General features: G+C 24.9%; 1 protein-coding gene across 1 annotated transcript; it reads left to right on the plus strand.

Moving 5' to 3' along the window:
• Positions 1-6,651: 6,651 nt before the first annotated feature.
• LOC126903584 (ATPase ASNA1 homolog) lies at positions 6,652-10,149 on the plus strand. The gene is made up of 6 exons (XM_050681814.1): positions 6,652-6,911; positions 7,143-7,290; positions 7,354-7,508; positions 8,348-8,603; positions 9,589-9,792; positions 9,863-10,149. The coding sequence occupies exons 1-6, from the start codon at positions 6,787-6,789 to the stop codon at positions 9,992-9,994; spliced, it is 1,020 nt and encodes a 339-aa protein (XP_050537771.1). The 5' UTR covers positions 6,652-6,786; the 3' UTR covers positions 9,995-10,149.
• Positions 10,150-11,547: the final 1,398 nt, after the last annotated feature.

An 11,547-nucleotide genomic window follows, 5' to 3' on the forward strand; every position in this document is an offset into this window, starting at 1 on the left:
AATTGTTTCGTACAATATAATATGTGATGCCAGTTCGCATAAAGTGTCCATATATGTTATTACTGTGTATGGGTATAGAGTTTAATATATTCGTCGGCCAGCAGTGTTTTAGTATTCACTCGTAAAAGACGACCGAATGTTTTGCATAAATAAACATGTTATTTGTTCTTAACCATCTGTGATGTAAAACAGCATAATAAAGTTTCAGGACAAAACGATGCTATCACGATTGTATTTTATGAACGACAGCTTTACGGACAATTTAAACATTCGATAGAATTGTATTTATTTATTTTTATTGTATTTCACACTTGAAATTATTGAAACGATATCGCCGTTAGTTTTACAATATCAAATAATTTTAACGAGTTTCGATAATTTACCAAGTTTTAATCATTTAGAATGCTAGAATAGGGGTAATTATTCAAAATAATAGAAGATAGTATTTTTACCTATAAAAAAGAATTACAAGAGTCAAATACCGAACATTTTGTATTAGTAATGGAATTTTCATACATAACTATTAATAATACTATTTGTAGGATCCAATCTATTTAAATGTTTGTGGAAGATTTGCAATTGGATTCTAAACTCTATTCTTTTTTAGGACAACTCAACATTTTTTAGTGGTGGAATTTTTTTGTTAAACTTTTGTCATAAAAAAGTTTGCGGAATCCTAAAAATTTTACTTTCTGATAAAATAATTATATTCAAAAGGTAAAAAGAATTTTTCTCCTGTTATTCAAGTTTTCTCTATGTATCAATTATAGAGAAAACTACTGCCTGGGCTGATTAGATCAAACTAATAAACTACTTAATTTATAGTTATTTTTGTAATCTTTATTATTAAAAAATTGTATATTAATAATTTTTATTTTAATTTTAATAAATAAAAAGTTATCTATTGATTTTGCAAATCACTCCCTTCAAACAGCAAATTAATAAATAACTCTTTCATAATCACTCCCGTAGTATTTTGGTATAATATATGTCAGGGTATACCTAGACGGGGTATAGATCAAAATCATCCATAGTAAACATATTTATATTGCAAAGATACAGTTATACTTCAATTAAGTGCACTTGATTGAATTAATTGAAGAAAAAAATATTTTCATTACCTCACAAAGTAATAACAATCTCTCTTACATTTATTCCTTTATACGCCATAGTAGTTAGAGAATATATTGAAGACTATTTCCCCCTAAACATATATAGTGTGATTTATTAAGTATACTACCCCCATTTATTCGTTAAATAATGATTTTTGCATAAACGATTTTATAAACCATTGTAAATGTCAAGTTTATTGTAAAAAAAAATTATTCCTAAGAGAAGAATTTAGCGGTAACTTTCGAAAGTTAAATAGGAATTAGCCTTTAATTAAATAGGGATAACGAGTTTTGTATTATTAGTTTTCAAAATATTAGCATTTGAATATTTAGAAAACCTGAGGAGAGGGGTAGTGTCTATCGACGCTCTATTTTTACAACACACAGATAACAATTCTTCTACGTTGCACACCCTGTTCGCCTATAAATAAAAATTATAACCACTCAAAAAATAATAATACAATACTGGTTATCGCCTGTTAATATTCAGTGTAGATCAAAAGTCAGTTAATAGTAAAAAATTAATATGTTTACTTTAAACTTAAGAAGTTACCCCGAAAATCTATCCATATGAATAATTTTTCATACAGTATACTTGATATTTACAATGGTTTATAAATATTAATTAAATTTTTATAAAAAAAATCATTATTTAACAAATAAATAGGAGTTGTTTCAGTTCAAAATATTTTGGATGGCTAATTTTAGTTTTGGAAATGTTCAGCCCATTTAAATCCTATTTCTTATTCTGCCAATACTACTTGTGAACAAATCCACTGAAAATATGTATATCACAAGGTACCCAAACGAATAAAAATATATAATTCTGCCTATGGTGTCAATGGTTCTCATGTTTTGGTTTATATATTATTTTTGGTTACACTTAAAAGTATATTTAAATTGTAAGTATCATAAGAGATTCCAAAAATTTAGAGTGAAGGGGCTGTTATTTATTTTCCTCAAAATTTCACTATATACCAAGCCATGTGTTCGGGCAACATCACAAGTGATGTCTTGTTCCTGGTATTACAATATACGGTTATATATTGCATAGTAATTATATAAAACCATTATATTCATCTCGCTTTCTTATATTACTGTGAACACAACCCCATGTGTACTTGGGGACGTGGGTGGTCGCGACTCACCAATTCACTTCGACAGCGTTTCTATCAATTTCTTCTATTCGGCTGAATTGTAAATGGAATCAATTGTACGCTATTAACGTAGATGAAGAGCACTTCATTTTTTATTATAGTATATTTAACATTGTACACATAACACATTATACGACTAAATAACACCACGGGATGTGTTACCGAGTTAATTTACAAAATATATTAATAAAAATAAATAAAAAACCAAAGACTTTGACTTTTAGAATAACGATGTCAACAACAATTAATTATTTTAGCCGCCACGAAAGCAATTTATAAATTATTTTTTCTTAGACAACTCAAATAGTTTTTATCTTATCAATAAATTTTTATTTTCCATCATAGTTAAATTAATCTTATTATATGACAGGTAAATTATCGGATATATATTTTTAAATAAATATATATATCAATATAAAAAATATATATAACGTAAAAACTTGAGGGTTAGTTAACTTGTATGACAAGATATGACTTATTTTCTATGTATGATTCATATGTTTGTGTATGTTTCGAAACACAAATTTTAATAATTACAATCTTAATATGTGTATTAATGAATAAATTTTGGTTTTGCCGTCAGAAATTCTTTGTTTTAATTTTTTGTATACTTATAAAATATTTGCTTATTTTTCAAACTAACTATTCAAGTTGAGATATTATTTCTTTTATCGAATTTCGTTACAGATATACTACTGATAATAAACATTTTACTATGGTAACTATAATGGTAAATAATGTCTACTTTGATCGTAAAAAACTAAAGTTAAATTAAGTAGGTTATTTGAATAAAAATAATAAATTCAACATAATACAGTGTTATATATATATATATATATGACTTGCTCAAGAATTTTTCATAGTTATATATACCAAAAAAAATGTTTATTACTCCTCCAATGTAATGAGCTCAAATATTTAAAAAATAAAATCACGTTCTAAGATATAGAATAATACTCGACTTCTTTAGGGGTGAAAGTGACTTTCACTTTCACCCCAAACCTACTCAAGTTTTAATCATTCTTTCCTATATATTATTTCTATTTAGCCCGAATAACTCGGCTTACTCTGAAATTTAATTTGACACAATTTCAACATTTTTATTACTAATAAACATTTTATTAAAGGAGTTGACAAATAACTGAGAAAGTGGAAACGTAAGTTTTTTTAATTATCACGGTGTGGTCTTAAAATACATTTTATTCAATACTGACACAGAAAAAAATTTTAGATTAAAATTTACACAAAATATGTGACAAAAAAACAGTCAACTGATTTTCGTTGAAATTTACGAAAAATTTGGGTAAACTTGTAAGAATAATTTATGAGTAAAACAACTCATATCTGGTTTTTTTTACATTCATTTCATATAACTTGTTGAAATTTAGCGTTATTTTTTTACTGTGTACTTACAAAATGATAAATTGATAACTACACATTTAAACTGTCAAAACATATGTTAATCGACGAATCAACAGGCAAAAGTTTAATTATTAAATTAATAATCAGGGGGTGTGTTATGGGTTATTTAATATATTGTGTTAAGTGTGTTATTCATCACAAAATCGGAATTTCAATCAAGTACAAATATATAATTTGCATTATCAATAAATAGTAACAACCTAAATAAAAAATAATCAAGTTCAAGATTTTATTATGGTCTTTTCGAGCTAACCAGTTTGCAGATTAGTATTTAGAATTTTGAAGCATCATAAAAGTCTAGAACTAGAAAGTAGTTATCATACTACATTTTTACCTTTAAAAAACAACTGTAGTTAAATGTCATTAAATTTTTCACCCTGTCAGTTATAATTTACAAGCATAACAAAACGAAATATTATAATAGCTCATAATCTCTATTTAATATGGCAATTTGAACATGTTATGGGAAAACTTAATGGTATTTGTCTGCAGACTACATAGGCACATGATCATACGAAGGACGTTGCTTCAAATTTATTGTCCATTATAGACAATTATTGCCGTTGCATACTTGTATGCATACATCTAATAGTATGCATGTACATAACGTGTATAACTACACAGAAAGCGTGAAATTCAGTTTTTTGCATAAAGTCATAAACGCCGTGGGTGTCTACCGATGATCGTGTTCACGAAAAAGAGTCGATGGCATCTGAGATTTGATACTGTTACGGGCGACAGTACACATAAACCGTTTGATGAACTCTACACTGTTCCAACGAATACCGCCGAATCCGTGCTCTATGAATCAATCCGCTTGTAGATCGTGTTACGGTCATATGGGACGGAATGTAAGCAATATTGGGTCGTGGGACATGTGGAATTTTACGACCGTCATTGCCGTACGAAAATATTACTCAACCGAACGGATGCGCGTCAAATACAAACGCCCATGTAAAATAAACAATAATTGAATATTGTATTTAGTAATAATCATAATATTATTACTGTCACTATTTATTATTACTATAGTTACGATCGTACGAATGATTAAGTTGCCGTCGTCGTTAACACAAGTTGACGCGGCTTTGGTGTGCGTGTGTGTGTGAACGACTATTCGTTGTTTTGGGACGACCGCGGTAGTATTGGTGGTGGTACTAGTGGCCGGAGCATGACGACGACCATGTTGGCGCGGCGCGCGTGTGGTCTCGGTGTCGTCTTCTTGTGTGGCCGCTGTGGGTGGGCCACTGTTGCCCTCCACCGTGTTGTTGGACCGGTGTGTAAGTCGCCGCGTCGCCGTGGCACGGACTGAGACGCCGTCGATCACCTCTGAAATTTTAATTAATAAAACTTGATCGCGCGCGCGCCACGCGAACCCAAACCAGTTAATTTCATTACAGTCCAAGGATAATACTGGTCATGATTCCTGAAACCTGAAAAGTCCGTCTGAAGGGATAGAATATCGCGTTGATAAATTTCAATTATGATATTATAATAGTTATCTGTTTGTATTAAAATTTAAATGAAAACTCATAAACTTTTTCTATTCGTTACTAAAAAAAATAATTAAATTTTAATCCAAGTGTTTGCGACTATATAATTTTTAAGTAGATATAATTGAATTTTTATGTACATCCATCATTCTTAACAGAAAAAACGTTTTTTTTTTTTTTTGTTAATATATTTAAAGTGCGCCTCATAATAAAATAATACAGCAACCAAATGTACATATTGATACAATAATTGAATAGATAAAATCGTTCTATTGATATGTATTCATTTACAACAATGGACGTTTTTTTAAATCACTTAATGACAGTAATTATTTTTACTTTATAAAAGTTGCTATACTTTGATATTACTTGTGTAGTAATTAAAATATTTTGCAGTATGATTTTTTTTTTAATCAAAGCATTTTGATTATAGTATAGCCGAGACCGGTATAGTTGGAACTAATATAGATTCGTTCAGTAATTAAAAATTACAATCATAAAACGCTTCGGTGGGAACTTATTAGAGTTTAATAATGTTACAGGAGTATTAAACACTTAAAATGTACGTTATTAAAAAATCATTATTAAAGATTTAAACCAATGTCTAATAAATTTGTGTATAAGAATTTTATTTAAAAATTTCTTTAAAAAAGGGCAAATTTTTGTGAACACAATGCCTCTCTTTAAAATTAACTCTTGTAACATACTAAATAAAAATCTTTATACCATTACAACTTGCTTGTATAAAAGCGAATTTTATTTTCAGATAGAACATAGAAAACGCTTTTCTAATAGGAAGTTTTAATAATCAATAGCTTTTTTAAATAATTCATATTATAATGAATATTTTTTTGTTCACTTACCTTTATAAAACTATTTCTTGTAATTTGACTATCAAGTGATTTGCAAGTGGCTTTGATTTTATGTACTGTCTATTAAAGATTTGGATCCGACTATGTTGATATGTGTATTTACATTTTCTTCTGCTGAACGCTGAATAAGAAACTTCAAACAATTAATATATGGTGAATGCTAACTCGACCAATCGATTTAATTTATTTTTAATAATTATCTTTTTACTTTATATATTTGTATATAGATTGCAAGTCTATTAAAGTTAAGCAACAAAATATAGTAAAATATGAAAATATTCAATTTACATTATGATTAAATAATTATTTTTGAAAAATAAAATAATAATTATAATAATATTATTTACTATAATTTTTATTTTTAATTAATAATAATAAATAATTAATTTATAATAACATTTGGTTTTTAATTTACCAATATGTAATGAAAAATATAAACTTATTGAGGGGCTTATGTAGGCAAATAAATGTAAACCCACGGAGAACTGATAACGCATATCTCCAATTTGGGCTGTAAAGAATCGTATTCTGTTATCACTACATACGAGTCATTCTCTTTTTTACCCCTTCTTTAAAAAAACTATAGTAATCATTACATTTTGTAACTAGTTAAAATTTTAGATGATTAGTTAAAATAAATTTGTGTGATTTTGTTGTTGTATATGTATATAAAAATTTAAATTAGTAATTTTTTTGAAGTCTTTAATTTGTTTATAATTAATAAAAAAATATGGAAAACACTGTTCTTAATTATGAAGATGAACTCGAACCATCTTTGCAAAATGTAATTAATCAAGATACTTTAAAATGGATATTTGTTGGTGGTAAAGGAGGTGTTGGCAAAACAACCTGCAGGTAAATAATTATTAAAGAAATTGTAAATGTATTAATTGTTTAGTTTTTTCTGATAATCTTGATTATTTATTTACCCTTAATAGTTTACACAATATCTTGTGGTCTTCGGAAAATTCGAAACATCAAATATAAGCTAAACATATAAATACATAATAAAATACTGTTTTATTAATAAAATAAAATAACTTATTTTCTATTTATTATTTATTAAAATTAATGTGTTGTTGTTAGTTGTAGTTTAGCAATTCAATTAGCTAAGGTTCGTGAATCTGTGCTTTTGATTTCAACTGATCCAGCACATAATATATCAGACGCATTTGGGCAAAAATTTACTAAAGCTCCTACCAAAGTAGATGGATTTAACAACTTATTTGCTATGGTATTATAAATTTTATATGTGTAAAATGTTATTACTATGATTTTAAAATCATGAATTTACTAGGAAATTGATCCTGAAGTTCACAGTAATGAAACTGAACAGCTCTTAAGCGGAGAAGATGAATCTGATACAATAAAACTTGGAAAAAGTATTTTACAAGATATAATAGGAGCATTTCCTGGAATTGACGAATCTATGAGTTATGCTCAAGTAATGAAGTATGTGTGTCGTATTTTATTTTAAAAAAATAAATAAATTTTGCATTAATTTCTATAACTTTCTCTTATAATTAACATTATCGATTGTTCTATTTTTGAAGTGATACTTAATTTTAAAATTATAAAATAATTATTCTAAGATAATTATAATAATAAGTGTTATTCTAAACTACATTGTGAATGATCTTCCTTGAGTATTAGTAATTTTAAAACAACATTCTTTTATTAAAAAAAAGCATTTGAAATAATTTTCATTTTCAAGAAGAAGTATAAGATACTAGAATTACTTGATATACAGAGTTGTTCACAATGTTTTAACATATCTAATAACTTGATCTAATAAATATATTAAGTTACTTTTTTTTTTTTTAATAATAATTTATGCATTTTTAGACTACCTTAAATATCATATTTATTATTATTTATTTTTAAAAAACAAAAATTTTAAATTTCAAATCATTTTTTCTTACAAAAACATTTAATAGGAAAATAATAATTTTAAGATGATTATTCATTCAGTTTCAAGCAATTAAATATACAGAGTAGATGTGTAGTGTGGTTGGAGTATGAATTTAAATATATACCAGTATGAACTGGACAACTTTGTATAATGTAACAAGAGTATTTTAATTTAAATAAAATTTAAAAATATTAATATTATTGTTTAAATAGAATATTGTATAATGGAAAATCTGTTACACTTCCAAAATTATTGTTCTCAATAATAATCCTAAATATTCTATTGTTTTACTAAAAATAAAAAACAACTTGAAATTTTTATTTTTAGTAAAACAATAGAATATATATGTATGTGTATATATCAAAATAATTTGTTGTAGGTTGGTCAAAACTATGGACTTTTCTGTTGTTGTATTTGATACAGCTCCAACTGGTCATACTTTAAGGCTATTAACATTTCCATTAATGATTGAAAAAGCTTTAGAAAAATTATTAGAACTTAAAAATAGAGTTGGCCCATATCTTCAACAAATGAGCATGCTTTTTAGTGCTGGCATAAACATTGATGATATATCTGGAAAAATGGAAGAATTACTAGCTACAATTAAAACTGTTAACCAACAATTTAAAAATTCAGTAAGTAATTTTTTATTAAGTTAAACATGATTAATTATTCTTTCCTCTTACGAAGAATTATTTTTATAAATAAGATTATTATCATTATCAGCAAAGTTTTTTTATTAATGTCCATTAAAATTCTATGAAATTTAAATATATTATGCAAGTGAAAATAATTTTTTTTTGGTAGCATTCTATTTATCTAAATCGAATGAAAAACTTGTATGAGTATGTAAAGGTTTTAAACAAGACTACTTATGCATGTCAAATTTTATTTTTCATTTCAACTTTTGGTAATGTGCTAGAATATTTGCTTTCTTTAAACTTATACCAAATAATTAAATTTTATGAAGTGAACTATAGTAATAACATATGTATAAAATTTCTACTATTAAAAGTCAGTTAGTAAAGAAAAAATATATTAAATTTTGAGTAAAAATATTATTTGTGAGCGAATTTGAAAATATTTAAGAATATAAGCGTCCTTTAAGTCTATATGAAATAAAAGGTTAAGGCTTGTTTAAATTGTCATTTCCTAACAGAAATTAAATATATTTGCATTAAACCGTTTTATTAATATTGATTTTAATCACTATCAGAGATCATATATACTTGTTCCCGCTGTGCTAGGTTTTTTAAATTATACATTTATTTACTTTTAAATATTGATAAATAAAATTTCTAGAAGTTATATTTGTGAAATTAGTGATAATAAATATTTTTTATAAAGAAATAATTTGTAATTATCATAGAAAAATTGGTGAAATAAGGTTAATTACTAATGAATAAAATAAGTATTACTATATTTAATTTTATTAAATTTAATTTTAGTATAAAGTAAAATTTCTAAAAATATGTTTTATATAAGATATTGATGAGACATCTATTCAATCATTATAAAATTTGAATTATGAGTGTTAAAGTTATAAAACTCAATATTGATACTATAATTTATATATTAAATATATTTTTTTTTTATTCATTATTATTTACTCATTTATAGGATCAAACAACATTTGTTTGTGTGTGCATTGCTGAGTTTTTATCTTTGTATGAAACTGAAAGATTAGTACAAGAACTTACCAAAAATGGAATTGATACTCATAATATTATTGTAAATCAGTTATACTTAAATAATGGAGATTCTGATCCTAATTGCAAAAAGTGTTCATCTCGACGTGCTTTGCAACATACATATCTTCAACAGGTAAATGTTTGGATCATGCAATTTATTAATTTATGCTTGTTAATACTAAATTAATTTATTACTTTTATAGATCAATGATTTATATCTCGACTTTCATGTAACAAAACTTCCACTATTAGAAAAAGAAGTGAGGGGCGTTAAAGATCTATCTGAATTTTCTAAGTATCTAGTAATTCCAAATTATGCCTTTCAAAAAAATTAATTTTTTATCAAATATTAACTATTTTACTTGTAAAGTTATATAAAATATTCTAAAATGATTATTGTAAAAAAAGGTTTTAGTTGTTAAACCTTGTTGGCATTTTGTTTAAAATTACTGTTTTATTTGTATATTAAAAGAAAAAATCAATGTTTTTTACAAAAAAATTGTATGAACATTTCTAATGATTAATACTGATGTATTGTTATTGATATTAGTTGTTATAATATAATAAATTTTACTTTGATATAGTTAATTTTTTAATAGATATCAAAATTAGTTTAACAATTTAAAATTTATTTTATCTACTGATTTTTATATTTTTTCATTGTATTTTCAAAAAAGATTTTAATATATTAAATAATGCTAATAGTTCTAACTAACTTAAATTTGTAAACTTAAATTCTATAAATTATTAAAAAATTTTTAGTTTTAAAAAATAAAAAGTTGCAGACATAATTTTTTATCAAAATCTAATAAAATTAAAAAATAATAAATGACTACATATGATTTTAAAATCAATATGTAAAGGTTCATCTGAGTTGGTTTAACAAATCATTGAAAAATAAATAAATTTTTGAATATTTTAGAACTCGTTTTTTTTATAATTTGTATGATTAAAAAGTACCTTTAAATATATTGTTTGTAATGCAATTATTAAACAATAAGTTCTTTATTATTGTTAGGATGGTTATTAATATAAATAAAATATATTAAATAGTAATCAAATCTTTCAATGTCATGTGTCTTTCTAATTAAAGACAATCAATGTCAAATGAGATGATCTTAATTTGCACAGTTGTTGAAGAAGACGCAGAAACTGTTTACCAATGATCATGATGTTGACGTCAATACTTCGACTGGAATTGTCTTAGAAGAATTTAAAGTCAAAAATTTAAACTTTATCAAATTTTCATATAAATTTAAAAATTACATATTTAATGCAAAAAATGTTTTACAATATAAAAGTAAATTACTAACTAAGAAAAGGGGAATAAGTTACTTTTGCTATTATTTTGGTACAAAAAATTGTTTTTGTAATTAGCTGTAATTATCAAACATCAAATGCAATATTTGAACACAAGGATTTGAATTATTTGTGCATTAAACAATATTTATTATTTGATTATAAATTGATTAAAAAATTATTTTGATTTAAATGGACTTGTTCACAAGTTTATTTAATTCAGAGTGAGAATCTTCACTCTGATTCAAATAGTTAGGAAAATTTTAAATAAACATATTTATCCTTAACTTAATTATTATTTATTATTGTATTAATAATACTTTCTTTGATATAATCCACATCTCTTATTATTAATTAATATACATGTTTTCTTTTAAATACTGATATACTTAATTATTTTTATAAAATCAGATCATAATCTTAGGCGAAATTGAAAAATGAGAATTCATCGAAAATTTTTGGGTAGCTAAAATAAAATTAACGTAATGGTATTTAAACTGAAAAATGTTTTAGATTTTTTTTTTAAATTAAGACTTCCAAATTACTTAGTGATGATTACAGTCGTAATTACGATGAAATATGATGTCAT

The sequence above is a fragment of the Daktulosphaira vitifoliae genome, unplaced genomic scaffold (genome assembly GCF_025091365.1).
Source record: "Daktulosphaira vitifoliae isolate Bord-2020 unplaced genomic scaffold, ASM2509136v1 Scaffold_4, whole genome shotgun sequence".
Taxonomy (NCBI): Eukaryota; Metazoa; Arthropoda; class Insecta; order Hemiptera; family Phylloxeridae; genus Daktulosphaira; species Daktulosphaira vitifoliae.